Source organism: Amphibalanus amphitrite, unplaced genomic scaffold, assembly GCF_019059575.1.
Source record: "Amphibalanus amphitrite isolate SeventyFive unplaced genomic scaffold, NRLGWU_Aamphi_draft 000183F_arrow, whole genome shotgun sequence".
Classification (NCBI taxonomy): Eukaryota; Metazoa; Arthropoda; class Thecostraca; order Balanomorpha; family Balanidae; genus Amphibalanus; species Amphibalanus amphitrite.
This window is the reverse complement of record NW_024881678.1, coordinates 319,483-339,228: the sequence shown is the minus strand read 5'-3', so window position 1 is coordinate 339,228 and position 19,746 is coordinate 319,483. Positions and strand designations below refer to the sequence as shown.

The following is a 19,746-nucleotide window of genomic DNA, read 5'->3' as shown; positions in this document are numbered from 1 at the left end:
TCGGTTATAGGTTAGCTCTTGGTTATAGGTTAGCTCTTCGGAGGTAAATAAAAGTCAAAATTCCATTTGTATGATTTTTACGAATTTTGCTCAAAATTGCTCAAATTTTTTTGCTTGAATTTGATTTTGATTTTGAGTGACCTTTTGGAATTTAAGTAAAACTGGTGCATAAAAAAGCCACGGCTGAGGTAGCGTGATTCGTAAGACAAAGAGATCGCCGTCCCGGCCCTGGTTAAATCGCTCACTGGAAAAGAAGGAACTAATCAATTTTAACTTGTTAAATTTAAACAGAAAGCTGAAAATGGCTAATCTATAATCAAACCATTCATGGTTCGATGCAGATCCGGAGGACAGTGCTGGGAGGACAGTGCAGCTCGACCTAGAGACTCTAGGTCTCCCGAGGATTCAAATATTTATATCCACTGTCCTGTCATCCTATCGAAAAATTCAATTCAAATCCGTGCATCTCAGTAAGATATTTTGGTGAATGTGTTTATCTCCTGATTGCGACTGGTTTGAGGGATAATGTATTATGTAATGAATAAGACCCCGGTGGATGCCAAGTTCAGCCGGTGTCGTCATTACAGGTCCGGTCGGCGGTCAGTCCCCGCCGCATCTGTACGGATCGGTCCGGTCTCCGGCGGACGGGCCCGTGTCAGACGAACGATCAGACACAGAGCGGGCCGGCCGCCGAGTCCCGCGTGCCATCGACGACATCTACGAACTGGAGATATTCGAGTACGAGATCGAGACGTCCGAGTCGCCAGGAGTCAGCACACAGGTCACCACCGTCGGAGGGGAGTCGACCACCGCGCCGGCCAGTCTGACCACCTCAGACTCACTGACGACTCCATCAGACACCCTGACGACCGCGTCAGACACCCTGACGACCTCCGACTCGCTGACCACTCAACCCGCCACGGTCAGGGCCACGCCGACCCAGACCCTGACCGCTACAGAGTCCGGTCACCTGGTCGATCAGCCCGACGGGAAATCGGCCGGCTTTGCGACAGGACCAGCCGCCGGCTTGATGGCTACCGCCCTGCTAGCGCTCGTCCTCGGCATAGCGCATTAGCATACCGCCGCCAGGCAAACCAGGGTATTTCTGACGGGCAACAAGCTACAAGGTGTAGGCCAAGGAGGCAGAGGCTTTCCATTGTGGCCTCATTTATTGTTTCATTTTGATTTCATTCTCAGTCTCATGGACAATGCCCATTTTTGTTTTGTCCGACTTATAAGTGCCTACCCGTTATATCTCTTCGTAAACAATATGGGTGGTCGAAGTTATTCAGTGCCTGTTTATACGAAAAAATATTGGTAATAAATGAATCCTTTCCGTTATATTTTCTCGGAGAATGAGGAAATTAGTAATAACTTTGTCCAAGATGGCTTGCCATCTCTTTAACACATTGTATCGCTCGACTAGGCCAAAAACGTGTTAGTCTAGATGACGACATGGACACATGTGGCACTAGTGGAAACATGTTCCCATCAGTCCAAATTTCAATGCTGATTGGCGGAAGTCTTCGAAATGGTAACTCAACTTAAACTGAAGTGATAACAATGTGGAGACTGACGAATGTCTTCGGGCAACGGCCAAGTTTTGACGAGAGTGCACTGCAGTCCCGGTATCAATAAAACGACACATTTTTTCGGCACTGACGTGTATTGAAAACACGTCCGAATGATATTGGTCCGGCGATCACAATGTGACTTTTCACCAGCCGAACCACAGTACAGCACAGCAGAAATGTAGGTAGGCATCTTCAGATAAAAAGGTAAATGGTGTTCAGAGATCAGTGTGAAGCAAGGCCCGTTCCGGCATATAAACACAAGAAAAAAATAACGAAACTTCCCCTATAAATGTTTGAGCTTCCCTTGGCAGCAGTCCAAGCACTCCATAACTTGCAATAATCAAAGCTAAGTGCACAAGCACATGAAACTGTACGAGTCACCCAAATAAATTGCCTCTTAAGTCTTATAACGTCCGGTGGTCACGACGAATTTTCACGGCAAATATAACAATGAAACATACTCTCTAATCTACCCAACAACAGCTATCGTTCGTCAGGCATCCGACAGCGAAATGCTTTGTTTTGAGAGAAGTTCCCGATATCCCTGGGACTCAGATCAGAATTCAGCAGCTGATACTGGCGATGGCTACCGCAAAACGTACGAACGGGCCAGGACAGCGGCTGATATCACCGTCTCAGAGGGGCGGGACAGCAAACAACCTTATCCATACGAGCGGGCCAGGGCATCGGGAACCTATCCCCATTTCATCGGGACGGAACGGCGGATATACCCACCCCAGCTCATGTTACCGTACAGGCGGGCCAGGACAGCAGATGTCGCCATCTTTGCTTAACAAGGACAGCAGATATTCCAACCCCAGCGGATTGATTACCGTGAGCTGATCGGATCAGCTGGGCTGTGTCCGTCTCTCACATCTCCCGCTGCGGTGGTGGGTGGAAGCGCCGGTTGAACTCTGCCTCTGAGAGGTGCAGCATCCGACAGCCGCTGGTGACGTGCTCCTGGAAAACGGGCACGGACCAACTCAGATGACGACCGGAACTCCAAACACATAGGCCAATTAAAAGTAACGACACTAAACTTCAATAGCATTCACATGTTTTTTGAATTAGCTTATATCTTCCATACCAGGCCAGCAATTAAAAGTTATATTACACCAGCAATCATTCTGAGCTGAAAATATTGCCATGCATACATCGCGAAACAAACGTAATGTTTCTGTGCACATTTACCCAAAACAGAGCGTGACGGGAAAGGTAAGGTCAGCACGGTAAAACACCACATGAGTAGCTCCCGCCGCACGGCTTACCCGGATGTCTCGGAATTTGACCGACACGCCGATGGGCATTTCGCGGCACAGTTCACACTGCCACTCGGACGTACGGTTGCCGTTGGCGAGGCGCGGATCGTTCTGAAACGAGCGGCATATGGAGACGGTGAGGTGAGCCGCGTCACACATCACAAACTAGCGGTTGGCAGAGGAGCAGAGAACACGGTCCGCCGATCGAGACTCCCTTCAGAAAATAAAGCACAAGAACAAAACCGAACGATTTTTTGCAGTAGTTCATTTTCTTTTTTGAAAATTGAAAATTTACAGAAAACTGGTCCCTTTGATTAACACGAAACACAGAAAAAAAAACGAGCAAAAACTAACAGAATGTAGTGACGAACATCAAAACTCATGCAATAGAGCGTTTCACAGCGAAGATTCACGCCGTTGCGACTGACCTCTCCCGGCAGAAGCAGCTCGTCGTCCATGTTGTGCGTCAGCACGTGGTTCCGGTACGCGTGCGGCGTGGCGTGGCGGGTCCGGCACAGCGGGCACGTCAGCTTCCGCTGCATGTGGTGCTGCTTGCTCAGGTGGGCCTTGAGCTCAGTCGAGTAGCCCACGGTGAGGCCGCAGAAGCCGCACGTGTTGGCCAGGCCGGCGTGGACGTGGTTCAGCACGAGCGCGCGCTCCACGTGCTCCTGACACTGGCGGCAGAAGTGGTGTTCGACGAACTCGCTCTGGGTGTCGGCGCGCAGCTGCTCGGCCTGCTGGAGCAGCGACTGCAGCAGCGGCTGGCCGATACCGGCCTGTCGACAGGCGGCCGTGTCCAGCGGCGCCGGCGACACGGCCGCCGCCTCCTGGCGCAGCCGGTCGAACAGCTCCTGGTACTGCGGCAGCCGCAGCACCTCGTACGACAGCGCAGAGTTGTCCAGCTGGTAGAGCTGGCTGCGGCCCGGCTCCGGCTCGCCGCCGCCGCCGCCGTAGCTGGCTGCCTCGCTCAGCAGACGCTCCACCAGCTCGTCGGGCAGGTCTTCCAGGGTGAGTCGGCCGATCGCCTCCAGACGCTGCTCCAGGGTGGCGCCGGCCGGCGGCTCGGGCGGCGGCGCGCGCGGACCGCCGGCCGGCCGGCGCCGCTCCAGACCGGCCTCTCGCTCCAGGGAGAACACGTGCAGCTCGTCCAGACCGCACCGCTGCCGGCAGACGGTCACAGTCAGCAACGGTCAGCAACAGTCAGCAACGGTCAGCAACAGTCAGCAACGGTCAGCAAAAACATGGGTGTCGTGGTCCATGAACCTATTACAATGTCGATGGACATTATCAATGGGTAAAAACCACATGAGCCACTACTTACATGTGTGTCCTCTTATCCCGCGCGGGGCTGGGGTCTCCAGCCGAACGCGCGGGGCTGAGGAGGGGGGTAAATTTTACCCCCCCCCCCTGTTATCTCCCGAACTAATGGTCCGATTTGGAAAATACAAACGCCAATCTAAAGCTCTCATCACGAACTACTAAAAACATGTACTCAATTTAAAGTTTGAGGTCAAGGTCAAGGTCAGGTCAAGGGTACAAATTGCAAGTTTCTACAGTATGGGCCTTGCACCGTAGTTGCCGAAGAATGGAGTCATGGACTGAGACTGATCGCCCAAAACGTGTTCTTAGGCTACCAAGACAATATTCGTTGCATACAATATCATTCAGAGGTCAAGGTCAAGGTCAGGTCAGGTCAGGTCAGGTCACCAAAAAACAAAATATAGAAAAGGGCATGTGCGACACATGTTTTATGGGTCATTTTACTCATAGAATTCAATAGACACACTCAATAAGTGATATGGACCACCTCTGGATGAATTTCAGGTCGAGGTCAGGTCAAGGTCAGGTCAAGTGAGGTCAAATTTTGAAGTTGGTTGTTAAGGCCTAAAAAGGTGTCTAACTGATGCAGTTTTTCACGGCGAATCGAATGGTGCTATTTTTGTTTCCGTACGAGGTCTAGAACTTCCAAAAAAAGTCATTTTTCAAAAAATTTGTGTGTCGTGACGTCATAAAATTTTGAATAACTCCCACATTTTTGAACCGATTCTTCTAAAATTTGGTATGTAGGTGCACATAGACCACTTCTCTGACATATATTCCGGTTTTTTCGATAAACTCAAAAGTTTGGATTTTATAATGATTTTCCCAAAAAAATCAGTTTTTTGAAAAAATTTAGGCCAAAATCCAAAATTTTCAAAAACCGTGATAGCCATTTGATAGACAAAGTAAAATTACGTATAACCTTTTTTGTTACGTCTTGATTCCTTTAAAAATGAAGATGTTAGCGGCGTTTGAACTTTTGCCGTTTTTGAGGCAAAAATGGCGAACATGACGTCACTAAAACGTCAATTTCTCAAAAATTTTCCGACGGATTTCGCTCAAATTTTCAGGGAACATGTCAAATTGATGTAAGAAAAGGTACTGAAAGTTTGGGCGGCGCTGCGCGCCGCCGTTTTTGAGATATCGCAAAAATTCGCGAGGGGGGTAAAATTTACCCCCCCCCCAGCCCCGCGCGGGTTAAAAAGGACTCAAGTATGCCAAAAGAATAAGCTGAACAAAGCAAAAAAAAAGTCCAAGTATAACCATTGGACATTGACTATTACATCAGTACTATCCAAAAATCATGAAAATAAGGCTAAATGATGAGCATTCTGCTCATCATTCAGCCAGAATACATAAGAGCACTACAATTTGTCACAGGATTCATTTCAGACTCAGAGACACAAAAAACAGTCCAGAAAATCACCAAGGGTCTTACCTTAGCCACTTCAATGACACATCTGCCATGGCGACTTTCCGCCGGCGTCCTCTGGTCACAGAGCAGCAGCTGGTGATGACTCAGCAGTGAGACAGTGCCCAGTGTTAGGCCACAGCGGGGACATGTGTGCCTGCCAATCAGAGTTGATGACAAATTAATACCACTGGTCAAGTGTAACAAGCTGTTCTACAGCAGGAGCAGGATAATGGAAAAATGCAGTTTTCAATGTTCACAATTGCTTGAGACTCAAAAAGGCTGCCAAACAACAGAAGGTTCTGAAATCAGTTAAGATATTTTAAAACAGGCTCAACTAGCACTAAACCACAAAACCAAAGGCAACCTTCAACATCTAGTATCATTCATTGAACTAATAAGTTATCACTATAGAACAGTGCCACTCTGACTCAGTGACTGTTTTTAGCAGAATGCTACCAGTCAGGAATACTCAGGATGCATTTTTAGACTTCTCATTGGTAAATAAACATGAGAACTGTGCTGGTCAGCTAAAGAATGTCAAAATCAAGGCCATATAACCAAAATAGCTACATATACCTATGACAAATCCATACTACATAGGAAATACAGTTACTAAAATTTATCACTGAACAGACCAATCTTGTGCCCTAACCCACAACAACAACAAGAACCAATCTTGTGGGCCAAATCAAAATACACATTATCATTATTGAGACCACTCACTACAAGCTTGACCTGAATCCTTTCACTGGCTTATACAACATACAAAGTAAAAATGTAGCAGGTAGCCAGTTTTAATAGAAATTATTGCGAAAAAATGCATAAATCAATTCCAACAATAATGTACGGCAATTAGGTACAATAGCTCACCCTTCAGAGGATTTCTGCACCACTGAAAGTATTTCAATCTCATCCTTTGATGACATGAAGAAGCCTTGAAATTATATTGAATAATCAAGGCATGCAGCCAATATTTTAGCGCAATAATACAATTTTAGAAATAAATAAAATTACAAACAATGGGTAAAAATGCAAATGCACAGCCCAACACCTGTTCAGAAAACTCTGCTGACACTGCTCAATTTCTGCTGCCAAAACGTTGGACTTATCAGCCGACTAGCGAATCGGACAACTAAAAATTAGGAATAACCACGTTTTCATAGCTTTTTGCGGGTCTTTTCCAGTCTTTTATGGGTCGGAATTTCGGTACGGTGCCCTTCCAAGCGTTGAATGAAATCATTTTGCAAATTGCGAAGCGCCATTGTCTTGCAACATTCGCAGCATTCCGGGCAAAGAACACGAGCATAGCGGAGTCCGATTTTTATTCCCGCGCGAAATTACAAACAGGGCAAAACTGGCCGTGCATATATCTTCACCGCTCATTCAATGATCCCAAGGCTAAATAACCAATGGTCCCCTATATGCATTACGCGCGAGCTGATGGATGCTAATCAGAGGTAATTACCATAGCCATGAAAATGAAAATATACCTACTAGCAACAGAAAACACTCATCACTCATTCCAGAGCGGCCTCACCTCAGACACTGAAATAAATGTTGTTCGCAAGCGGATTAATCGCGAGGGCACTTTGTGAGCATCATTTCGCCAGGATTATAGCATATTTCATTTGACTTCATTCCTTTGATTCAAGGCATATGGCACACCTCATGAACATACATTCGACACATCTACGTAAAACGGCCCACACTGGAGGTAATCCATTTTAATCCAAATGCAACAACGCAGCCGCCCCAATGCCAAGTGCATAAACCGGCAATAACAGTCTAATCGGAGAACGTTTATAAGTTTAAATGCCTGTGAATAACTTTATTATCGGTCCCGGCCCCTCTTAGGTTATCTTCAATCTTCCCCTTCAACGCCAGGAAGTACCGGCATAGGGCTTGCCAGCGCCAGTAGTCAAGTTGAACGACGATTTCTTTCAGATCCGGCAATCAGTGATTGATTGACTGATTGACAGATCTGAAAGAAATAATATTATCTATATAGATAATATTATCTACATGGGGATACAATGCTATGCACCGCTTAGACGGGTAACGCTGGATTAATTATAGCCACTTATACCGTAACCAAAAAGCAAAACGCGCGGTTCCTTCGAATCTTTCGAAAAATAAGCAATATTCTGTCATTGAATAAAAAATGCTCAACTAAAAGAAGAGGAGGCGTCATGCCTTTAGCAGTAACTATAAACAAGAGCACATTTCTTTATTATAAAACAAGCAAACAGTTCAGACATATATCACATCGCCTCCAGAACACCATCAAGAAACGCAAAATTGTTCACAGAGTCAGCGGCAGATTCGATATCACGCTTCTGCACAGTTTTTCTTTTCCCATGTGACAAACAGGTGCCAGCATGCTTGACAAGAGCCTCGATGAACATTTCCTGAAATAGACAAAGCAAATTTGTAAATAAAATTGCTCCATACCTTTTAAAGGGACTATTCCACCTTCTAAAATGTTGTTAAAACCAGTTAAATTGTGCCCGAATTTATAGATTGGATGACCAGGAACACGGTTCTGGCATTTATTTTTCATTAAACATCTTAGGCTTCCCATATTCCAAACACAAACTTTCAAATATGTGACGTCACAGCCCAAAATTACTTCCTTCCCCAAGCCACATTACTGTCATAAAGCTGATTCTTTTTACTCTGTAGGCACCACAACAAAGTTCAGACCAAGTTTTAAGCGATTTTTCAACGAACAAACCCATTTAAATCAGAATGACTAAACGAGGTGACGTCACACTAACGGTCGCTCCATGTTGAAGATAGGGCCTTGTACAAGGCCCATTTTCAAATGAAGGGAACGAATTTCTTCAACACCAAGAGGCCGCGGGGGTTGCAACCTAGATAGATAGTGGTTTCTGAACCTCGCCGCAAATTTGGCTATCTCAACTCAAACCCCATGTTAAAGGTGGGATAGTCCCTTTAAGTCATTTTTCGAACACTCTCGACCATAGGCGCGGGAACCGGCGGAGGGGGCAGAGCGGTGACAACTTGCCCCCCCTCCTCCCCCCCAAGTCTGGGGCCGTGGGGGCGGTGCCTCCACAACGTTGAGACGGAATATCGCACTTTTTTTTGCAAATGTTTCCTTTTTTTGTTGAAAAAGCCAGATAACAGGAATGTGACGCTAAATTATGGAATAGTACGTAACGGCATGTTATAAACTACGTTATACGTACCGTGGCTTTTGAAACCAAGAAGACAGCCTCTTGATTTGCCATAGTGACATCCGGATCAAACTTCATGATTTTCTTTATCTTGGATATGGGCAGAGCGGTCGCCGACCTCGTGGGTGCGTCGGTCGGTTCAGACTGGAAGAGGTCTGTGCCGGAGTCGGGCAGTGCCTCGGAGCCGTATTCGGCGCCGACGTCCTCCGCGCTCCAGACCTCCTCGGTGGGTTCCGCCGCACCTGCGACTCCTGCACCTTGTGGGGATGTGGCGCTTGGAGATGACTCGACCGGGGCCGGGTCATCCATAGTGCACTCCTCTCTGTCCGCCATGACACTGACGGTCGCTTCCTCAAACAAACCCAGTATCACGGGTACATGAGCTGCCGCTAAAACTCCGGGTGATACTCCTGATGGTGACAGAAGTATGATGTTTTACAACAAATGCTGAAAAATAAAAATGAAGGGAGTCACCAAATAGCAATAATCATGTTAAGCTATTTTTGGATAAAAAATATTAATTTTCTCATACAAGGAAGTTAATTGCTAGCATTTCTTATACTCTGTTTGTCAACCACACACATGCACGCACACACCACTGACAACACATGAATGTCCCCCAATAAAAAAGAATAGATGTGCCAGCAATTTGGTGACATGCTGATAAAAATAGTGAGCAGAGTACCATGGCAATGGCAGATTACCAAGTATTTCAACAATTTGTTGTCTATTTCATTGTTAAAATGCATACACTTTTCACTGCTTAAATTTTAATTTGAGATGGCAGAATCAAAGGGCTCAATTCACCCAGCCTTTCTTTCCAGTTTCCAGTCAACTGCTAATTGTTATATGATAAGTCCAGTGTAGGCCATAGGTAGTCATTAGAATACCTGTATCATCCAGTTTGAGTGTTCACGATCTAGCCTGTAACCATGTGAATGATATATGAACAATTTCTGAGGAAAGAACTTCAAGAAACAGTGCATTTTGAATTTTTGTTAGATTGAGCTACAGGTTCATAGAATAAATACAATTTTTATGTCCAATATTATTTCATATATACTATTTCAGCTCTAGCAGTTGCCAGTGTTCACAAGGTGACATAAAACAGTGGAATCTAAAAACAAGGTGTGTGGGGTGATTTGATCAATGCTCTTGAAATTCGCTTGCACATATCACGTGACAATTGGCCTGTGGAAGGCATAGGGAGGGGGAGAATTTCTATGCAGTCATGTGCCTTAATATGCCCTCCGACACCCTGTGTTTAGATTCCACAATCCACCCAAAAAACTCAGCCTGAAAAGAACTGCGTACATCAGGTGGCATTATCAGCACAGCAAAGTGCTAATGACTTCACCCGACTTCACCTGGTGGCTGGTACTTTGTGGCCTTGCACCAGCCACCAGTTATGTCAAATGTACATGCTGATAAATCTTATAGCCTTCAATCCTCCGTAATTAGGTGAACATCAGCATGCTAATCTCAAGGCCGTATAAGAGGCTAACCTGACCTGGCCCACTTTGGCCTTCGCAGGATCAAAATCTTACATCTTACAAGAATGACAAGAATGATAAAATTTAAGCAATTTTTAATTTATAAACCATCTGTTTTATCCAAATCCACTATCTGAGCCAAAATCTCAACCTTAGGGATAAACTCAGCTGCATAATGCACAATGCATACGTGCGGCCAATGCTTCTAAAACAAGGCAAATCCAAATTGAAGTCACTGACCAAGGAATTTGGATAAATCTTCAACTTCTGAGACCCATCAAAACAAAATGCGTGCAAAACCGCCATAAGTAACATCAAAATACCATTAACAATACCTCAAATTCGAAAGAATCCCCAAAAAATATGCGATCCATTCGACTTCGAATGGAATAACGCTTGATCCTGTTCAGTTTGATCAAAGTGGATGCTCTTCTCTCTAGTGTCCATGGCAACCAGCTGAAAGCTGAAAGCAAAGCAGAAATCAAAGAAGGCACTTCAGAGCACTTTTCTTTAAAATTATGTATTTTAAAAACAGAATATTAACAAAACGGAGTCTTTTCACGATAAAAAGCCCATGACTCTTCTAAAACGCTTTAAAAACGTTTTACATGACGTCAAATATCGAAGTCTGTAAGCAGTAAAAGCTTTGCTATCGAACGTAATGTTGCGCTGCCAGCTGCTTTCCCGCCAACATGAGCCACAATAATTATGCCACATGCGAAATTACAAACAAACTCACACTGACACCGTTTGCATTAGAATTTAGTTATGCCGACAATACGGCCAATACCAGCGTTAATCCTCGATTTCCTTTATTCTTATGTCAGCTTTTTGCGGCACTATACTCAGCTTCGGCTCCAAAAGAAAAGCACTGTGAATAAACATTGTGGGAAATAGGTGGGTACCTAAGTCCCAATCGATTTCACATTCCTCTATGGCTGGTTGGATGCCAGTTTGCCGAAGTGACCCTTTTATAAAGCATTTTAAACTTCCAGTGGGATAATATGGGAAAGAAATGCTGCTTGAGGAAATGCTGCTAACGAGGGTAGTAATAAGTTCTGAGGGCACTGCAGTCTAAACCTATCGAAAGGTAATATATTTATAAATGAAAGGTACTACCCAGCTAACAATTTGCCGTTGTTACAACGTTGTTTAAACGTTGTCAAATGGTTACCATAACGTCCCGATTTATCGTTGTGACAACGTAATTTTGTAGACTCCAGACAACGGCGTGACAACGTCATCCGACCATGCATTTGAATGTCATCACAACGTTTCTGTAACGTGGCCGCGACGTCCCAAAACTGTTCTTACAACGTCCCGCCAACGTTATGAAATGTTTTCTGTAACGTACCAACAGTGTTTCTGGAACGTTGTCACCACGTTTCCGCAACGTGACTACAAGGAGTATAGAACGCTTTGGCAACGTCTCTGCGACGTTTTTATCACGTGCGCACCACGTTGTCGCTACTTCGCATTGCCGTCCCTGCGACCCTGAGTAAACGTCCTAAACATTTTCGCAACGCCCTCTCAACGTGTTCGCAACATACTCAGAATGTGTTTCCGACGCTCTCTTCCCGTTCTCTAGACTTGTAAAAAAGGCATGTAAGAAGTGTATATTTCAATACATCATACAGGTCAATTTACAACAAACAAACAAAACGACGGCGGCGGCATCGGTGATGGGGCATGGGGCCCAGGGGCGCCCCCATGGGGGCGTGGGACGGAATTGGGTTCTACCGGCTCTGACGCTAGCCGCTAGCACGCCAGAACTGGTGGAAGTTCACTTCTTTACTAACCCTCGCTGGGAGGATCACTCGGCGGACCGTTAGGCACCGGCTCATTTGCGGCCTCGATGTCCCTAGGCAGCTGGCAGTGCCTGACTAGACGGTATGCGCACCCCCCGTGTGGTGTCGCGAGCTGCTCCCCCCCTGCCCCGGGGCCTGGCGACGCCAGTTGCTCCCCCCTGCCCGGGGGCCTGGCGACGCCATTGGCGGCGCCGGCGCGCAGACGCGGGGTTCGAGAGAGTCGGCCGCCGGCCCGCGCGGAGCGCGGTTGTGGTAGCAGCGATCGGTGTTTGGCGCTCTAGGAAGTTTAACGCAATGCGGCTTTGGTTGTGAATAAAGAGCTCACGTTATAACATCCTGGCGACGAGGATGAGATCAAGGTGAAGCCTTGGAGCTGTGATTGCGAGTGATGGCGAAACGGGCCAGTGATCAGTGCGCGGTGGTCAGCGAGGGCGGACAGGCCACGGACGGTGAGGGCGCAAACGTTGCTTAGTACGAATGCTTAGTGCTTAGTATTGCTTAGTATTTTTATTTTCGCGCTGCTGCTGGTAGTGTGCCTGTCGCGCGGCGGCCGTTGTCCTGGCAGGGTTTCCCATGTGATCGCCGAAATTCGTGGCGGCCATGATGCCTCGGCAGTGTGGTGTGCGTGGCGCATGCGTCGGCGTCCTGCACGCTGATTGGTCGGCCGGGGGTGACGCGCAGCTGTGGTAGCGCGTGTGATTGGCCGATCGGTGCGGCGGAGAGGGCCTCAATGCGGTTTGAGGCGCCTGGTCCCTGAAGCGGGCAATTTCGGCGGGAAGCTGGCGCGCGGCCGGGCGGTGTGGGGCGAGTGCGCATGCGCGCGCGGTGACGTGCGTGTGACGTCACTACCACGTGACGCCCCCGTCGAGAAAAGCGCGGGAAACCGCAGCTGCAGCGCCAAGTACAGGCGCAGGGCGGCGCGGTGAGCGGTGACCGGTCGGCGTGAGCGGTGGCCGACCGGCGTGTGCGGTGACCGACCGGCGTGTGCGGTGACCGGCCGGTGTGAGCGGTGACCGGCCGGTGTGAGCGGTGACGCCCGGCTGCGGGCCGACCGGTGGAGCGGCTGCGGGCCGCCGGTGGAGCGGCTGCGGGCCGACGGTGGAGCGGCCGCGGGCCGACGGTGGAGCGGCTGCGGGCCGACGGTGGAGCGGCGGCGAGCCGACCGGAGAAACGACGTGCTGGTGAGAGGGCGGCGGCACGATGGATCCAACGGGGATGCAGATAGTGTCTGCGGTGCCGTACCGTCCAGGCACGGACTTTGAAAAGTGGCTCCGGGCATTGGAGCGGTATATGATCGCTGTTGACATTCAAGGGCCTGCGAGACGGTGTGCAGTCCTGTTGCACCTGGTGGGCCCGGACCTCGCCGATGTCAGCGATTCACTGCCTGAGGAGGACGCCGAGAGACAGGGAGAAGACGAGTTTGCTCGCCTGAAAAGGAAGCTAACACGGTATCTGGTGCCGAAGAATAATGTGGTGGCGGAAAGAGGAAAGTTTCAAGGGATGAAAATGGAGCAGGAAGAGAGTCTGGAGGAGTTCCTGGGCAGACTACGGACGCAAATCCTGCGCTGCGGCTACGAGCCGGCGCAGGTGGACCGTGAGTTGAGAGACCGATGCGTCCTGGGCAGCCGAGGTGAGCTACAGAGGAAGCTGGTCCGGGAGGCGGCGCTAAAGGGTGACGACCTCTCTCTGGAGGACGTCCGGCGGACGGCACGGGCGCACAGGGACGTGATGGATCTGACGACGCGGCTGTCAGGGGCGCCGGCGCCGGCCGAGACGGACGGGGAGGCAGTTCACCTGGTGCGACGCCCGCAGCGGACGGAGAGGGTCAGGCCGACCGAGCCCCCGGGGCCAGGCACGTGCTTCCGCTGTGGCGGCCGGGGCCACTGGCGGCGCCACTGTCCCAGCGCGCAGTCGCGGCAGGCCGGCGCGCGGCCCCGGCAGGACGGTGCGCAGCCGCGGCAGGACAGCGGGCAGCCACGGCAGGACAGCGGGCAGCCGCGGCAGGCCGGCGCGCGGCCATGGCGGGCCGGCGCGCCGCGCTGCTTTCGGTGCGGAGAGCGTGGGCATCTGCAGCGTGACTGCGGCAAACAGCGAACTGGCGTGAAGCTGGTTCAGGACGGCGACCAGGCTGACTGGCAAGTCAGCGCCGTGCAGCCAGCCGCAGCTGAGTGGGCGACGGTCAGGGTGAACGGCCAGGAGTTCACCATGCTGATCGACACTGGCTCACCGGTGACTATAATCAGCGCGGAGACTCACATCCCCGGTCTGACGCTGCGGCCGAGTGAGCTGCACCTCACGTCATTCACCGGCCAGCAAATCCGTCTGCGAGGCGAGGCCGACGTCAACGTGGAGACGGACGGCCGAGCGACACGGCTGCGACTCGTCGTGTCCGACATGGGCTCTCACCGACCTCTCATGGGACGAGAGTGGATCAAGGCGCTGAGGACGGCGTCGGGTCTGGAGACGCTGAACGTGTGCCCGGTGGCGACTCAGCCGACGCTGAAGGAGGTGATGGACAAACACCGTGAGGTGTTCAAAGAAGAACTGGGCAGAATCCCGGTGAAGGTGGCGCTCAGACTGAAGGAAGGCGCCAAACCGGTCTATCGACGCGCCAGACCGGTGCCGTTTGCGCTACAGCAAGATATCGAGCGGGAGCTCGACAAGTGGCTGGATCAAGGGATCGCCGAGAAGGTGCCTCCTGGACACTTCTCCGGATGGGGTACGCCGCTCGTACCCATCCCCAAGAAGGACGGCGTGCGGCTGTGCGCGGACTATCGGATCACGGTGAACCCGCAGCTGCAGCCTCTGAAGTATCCGATGCGCACGCCGGAGGAGCTATTCGCCAGCATACGAGGGAAAAAGTTCTGCAAGCTGGACTGCAGGAACGCCTATCTCCAGTGTGAGCTGGACGAAGAGAGCCGAGAGATGACCACCGTGACCACACACCGTGGTGCGATGCGGATGAACCGTCTCCCGTACGGGATCAGCACCTGTGGAGCGCAGTTCCAGGCGATCATGGACCAGGTGCTGGATGGTCTTCCAGGAGTCGTCTGTTACCTGGACGACGTGCTGATCGGCGCCGACAGTGACCGTGAGCTGATGGACAGGCTGGACCGGGTGCTGGAGCGGCTGAAGGACAACGGCGTCCGCCTCAAGAAAGAGAAGTGCCAGTTCGGAGTCCGAGAAGTGGTGTATCTCGGTTGGCGACTGTCTGAGGCGGGTCTGCGCCCGGTGCAAGAGAAGACGGCGGCCGTCACAGCAGCACCTGACCCTCGGAACGTGCAGGAGCTGCGATCTCTGATCGGGTCAGTTAGCTATTATCAGCGGCTGCTGCCCAACCTGTCTACCGTGCTAGCGCCGCTCTACGCGCTACTGAAGACGGGCGTCAAATGGGCATGGACGGCGGAGTGCGCCGCGGCAGTGCGCCGTGTGAAGGACATGCTGTCCACGGCGCCGGTCCTGATGCGGTACGACCCCGTGCTGCCGCTGCGGCTCGTCACGGACGCCAGTGCGACAGGAGTCGGAGCGGCTCTGATGCAAGTGACGCCCGAGGGGCTCGAGAGGCCGGTACAGTACGCCTCCCGAACGCTCACTCCGACGGAGAGGAAGTACGCCCAAGTGGAGAGGGAAGCCGCAGCCGTCTCGTTCGGAGTGCGGCGGTTCCACCAGTTCCTGTTTGGTCGGCCGTTCACCCTGGTGGTCGACAACAGGACGCTCTCCAGGATCCTAAACCCGGACCGTGAGCTGCCATCTCTGGCGGCGGCTCGCATGCAAAGGTATGCGCTGCAGCTCGCGGCGTATCAGTACAAGATCGAGCTGCGCCGGACGGAGGACATGAGGCTGGCGGACACGATGTCCCGTCTGTCGGTGCCGGACGAGGCGGAGAACCGGCTGTCGGCAGAAGAGGAGGCGGCGTACGGCGGAGGCGGCGTAATGTTCATCGCCGAGCAGGGGCCGTGTCTGACCGCGCAGCAGATAGCAGTGGCCACGCGCCGAGACCCGGCGCTCGCCCGCGCTCTGGCGGCGGTGCGATCGGGCTGGCCGGCGGTGGTGGACCCGGACCTGGCTCCCTTCAAGAATCGCCGAGAGGAGCTGACGACTGAGGCCGACTGTCTGCTCTGGGGCGGCCGAGTCGTCATCCCGAGCAGCCTGCGCGACACCGTCAAGCGGGAGCTGCATGAGGGTCACTTCGGCTGCACTCGCATGAAGCAGCTGGCGAGGCGCTTTGTGTGGTGGCCGGGACTCGATGCTGAGCTGGAGGCGCTGGCTCGCGGGTGTCAGGCGTGCGTCTCAAAGCGAGCTGAGCCGCCGCAGGCGACACGGCACCCGTGGGAGCCGACGGACGGCCCGTGGCAGCGGGTGCATGCCGATTTTGCCGGACCTCTGAAGGGCACCTGGTTCCTGGTGATGGTGGATAGTTTCTCCAAGTGGGCTGAAATGATCCCAATGAAGACGACCACGTCCGAGCGGACCGTAGCGGTGATGAGGACGGTTTTTGCTCGTCTCGGACTACCACTGGTGCTGGTAACGGACAATGGCCCACAGTTCACGAGCCAGGAATTCGCCCAGTTCGCCAGCTCTAACGGGATCCGACATGTCAGAGTGGCGCCCCATCACCCATCGTCTAATGGGATGGCGGAGCGAGCGGTCGGCTCGCTAAAAAACTCACTGAAGGCGACTCTGGCAGCAGACGACAGCGGAGGCATGGAACTGGCGCTCGCCCGAGTTCTGATGGCGTACAGAGTGACGCCCCACGCCGCGACCGCACGGACTCCCGCTGAGATGCTGTTCGGGCGGAACCTCCGCACTCGTATGAACCTCATGGTTCCGAGCGCCGAGACAGCTCTGCAGGCGGCTCGGGACCGGCAGCGTGAGACGGCCGGCGGACGGAGCAGGGAATTCGCCGTGGGAGCTACAGTGTGGGCCCGCTCGTATGACGGTCGTCAGAAGTGGGTCCGCGGCACGGTGGTCGCCCGCCCCGGTCCCGTGTCGTATGAAGTGGACGTGGGACACGTGATCTGGTCGCGCCACGTTGACCAGCTGTTGGCGGCGGCGGCGGACCCAGGGAACAGCGCCGGCGGTGACGTCAGAGCGGCCACCGGCGGTAGTGTCCGAGCGGCGACCAGTGGTGACGTCAGAGCGACGACCGGCGGTGACGTCAGAGCGACGACCGGCGGTGACGTCAGAGCGACGACCGGCGGTGACGTCAGAGCGACGACCGGCGGTGACGTCAGAGCGACGACCGGCGGTGACCGGGCTGGTGGCGCCGGCGGCAGCGCCGGGCGCCCTGTCGGAGACGATCGCGCCAATGGCCTCGGTGACGGCAGCCGCGCCGGCGTCGCCGGTCAGGCCTGTGACCGGGGAGCAGTCGGCCTCGGCCGTGCCGGTGATCTCGGCGGCGGCGGGGATGCCGGTGACCCCGGTGGCTACGGCCGTGCTGGTGACCCCGGCGGCGGCGGTAGTGCCGGTGACCTCAGCGGCGGCGGTGATGCCGTCAGCAGCGGCGGTAGTGCCGGTGACCTCGGCGGCGGCGGTGATACCGGTGACCTCAGCGGCTACAGTCACACCGGCGGTGGCGGTGACGGCGGCGGCAGGGGCGGCGGGGACACTGAGGGCCCCTCGCAACGCCGTTCCGCTCGGCGCCGGAGGTGCCCGAGGCGACTGATCGCCGAGGTTTAAAATGTGTTTGTTTCCACGTTCCGACGCGTAATGTGTTTGTTTCCACGTTCCGACGCGTAATGTGTTTGTTTCCACGTTCCGACGCGTAATGTGTTTGTTTCCACGTTCCGGTTTAAAATGTGTTCCGTTTTAAGGGCGGCAAGTCAAAGTGAATGTGTTCCGTTTTAAGGGCGGCAGGGTGTGGTGTCGCGAGCTGCTCCCCCCCTGCCCCGGGGCCTGGCGACGCCAGTTGCTCCCCCCTGCCCGGGGGCCTGGCGACGCCATTGGCGGCGCCGGCGCGCAGACGCGGGGTTCGAGAGAGTCGGCCGCCGGCCCGCGCGGAGCGCGGTTGTGGTAGCAGCGATCGGTGTTTGGCGCTCTAGGAAGTTTAACGCAATGCGGCTTTGGTTGTGAATAAAGAGCTCACGTTATAACACCCCGTTCCGGTTGCAGCTTCCGGACAGCCACTTCGCTACCGCATTGCCGACAGTAGGCCTGCCGCAAGCGCGCTGACGAGTTGCAGGACGTCTGCGGGAAGACATGAGGGAAATCAGACATTCAATTCATGAAAAAATCACAAAAATACCTGCACCACTTTCCGTAACAGTGCGACAGGCTAGATCAAACTGAAACATGTCAACACCTTAGAGGCTAGAGCTACAATGAACTATAGCCTAGACCGCACGATATTACAAGGCACAATCTTGCAAATGCTACTCGTAAATGGTACTTTGACTTACCAGTCAAAACAACAATCGCATCAAACGCAGACAACTGGCGCTATCTTTCATCTTCCAGCTATCTCAGCCGCGCCCGCCGCCGGCCCTCACTGCTCGCTCGCGCCGCGTAGACTGCGGCTCGGCCGGCTGGCTCTGAACGCCGGCCGGTGACACTGACGTCACGGCCCCTCAGGCGAGGTCAGGGCGCGAGTCACCGTTCGCCTGAGTGGCGGCCCGCGTGGCTTGCTGGCAGCCGCGGATAACAGCCGCGTTTACATAGGGATAGTTGCAAGCCTCTAGCTCCGCCTGTGATGTTGCAAAACATGCCAATGACGCTTTGCAATTTACACATGTTATATATATATATATATATATATATATATATATATATATATATATATATATATATATATATATATATATATATATATATATATATATATATATATATATATATATATATATATATATATATATATATATATATATATATATATTAATATATTAGAGAGAGATAGAGAGAGAAAGGTATCAGAATTTACTTGTAAAAACACCGCTAAATATTCAGTACCTATAATGTCAAGGTTGTGAAAAACCGTTTTAACAACGTGTTGGCGACCACCAGCTGACAACGTGAACAGTCCAAGTGTTAAAATATGTAAATTTAACGATGAAAACTGAATATGCGCATTGAAAGTCAAAGGAAATGCATTATATGGCCATATATGTCACCATGCATTATCAAAATATAATGCTGCAAGTGCGCGGTTGCTGCAACGTACCAATAAAACGTTGTCACGACGTTTTACCACGACTTTCGGACCAAACCATGGCTTCACAACGTTCAGAACGTTGCTACAACGTAATTAAAACGTAATTTTGCAACTTACCGAAACACGACGTTGTGACAACGTTGTAGTAACGTTTCCTGTTAGCTGGGTAGGTAGACAAAACCACAAGCGAAAGTTAGACAAACAGACATCGACCGTCACCGGTCACCGTTTCACTCTCTTGAACGTCTTATCGATTCACCGCTTAAAAAGGAAAAAACGCACGACAACGAACCACATCAAATGTACCTATGCTGACTGTCTGTACAACTCACTAACCTCAACAGGCCCACCGACTGACCCCACTGACCCCACTGACTGTCTCCCATTTACAGTCTCCAACCGACCCCACTGACCGTCTCCCACTGACCGTCTCCCCCTGACCGTCTCCCCCTGACCGTCTCCCCCTGACCGTCTCCCACTGACCGTCTCTCACTGACCGTCTCTCACTGACCGTCTGCCACTGACCCCACT

At 51.9% G+C, this 19,746-nt stretch overlaps 2 protein-coding genes across 3 annotated transcripts; one reads left to right on the top strand and one right to left on the bottom strand.

The window, feature by feature from the left end:
* Positions 1-1,817: 1,817 nt before the first annotated feature.
* Positions 1,818-10,681, bottom strand: LOC122384198. 2 transcript variants are annotated; one of them, XM_043371305.1, is made up of 7 exons: positions 10,593-10,681; positions 8,777-9,211; positions 6,438-7,975; positions 5,592-5,721; positions 3,262-3,993; positions 2,843-2,944; positions 1,818-2,534 (listed from the first exon to the last, which is right to left on the bottom strand). In XM_043371305.1, exons 3-7 carry the CDS (start codon positions 6,491-6,493, stop codon positions 2,445-2,447), a joined length of 1,110 nt encoding a protein of 369 aa, XP_043227240.1. In that variant the 5' UTR covers positions 6,494-7,975; positions 8,777-9,211; positions 10,593-10,681; the 3' UTR covers positions 1,818-2,444. The 2 variants fall into 2 exon arrangements, with proteins under 2 accessions (XP_043227240.1, XP_043227241.1); XM_043371306.1 differs by lacking the exons at positions 8,777-9,211; positions 10,593-10,681 and having other exon boundaries at positions 3,262-3,888; positions 3,933-3,993; positions 6,438-6,594.
* A 2,890-nt stretch (positions 10,682-13,571) lies between these two features.
* On the top strand, positions 13,572-19,627 carry LOC122384175 (uncharacterized protein K02A2.6-like). Its single transcript, XM_043371255.1, has 4 exons — positions 13,572-13,889; positions 14,139-16,492; positions 16,808-16,935; positions 19,608-19,627. The coding sequence occupies exons 1-4, from the start codon at positions 13,572-13,574 to the stop codon at positions 19,625-19,627; spliced, it is 2,820 nt and encodes a 939-aa protein (XP_043227190.1).
* The last annotated feature ends 119 nt before the right edge of the window (positions 19,628-19,746 follow it).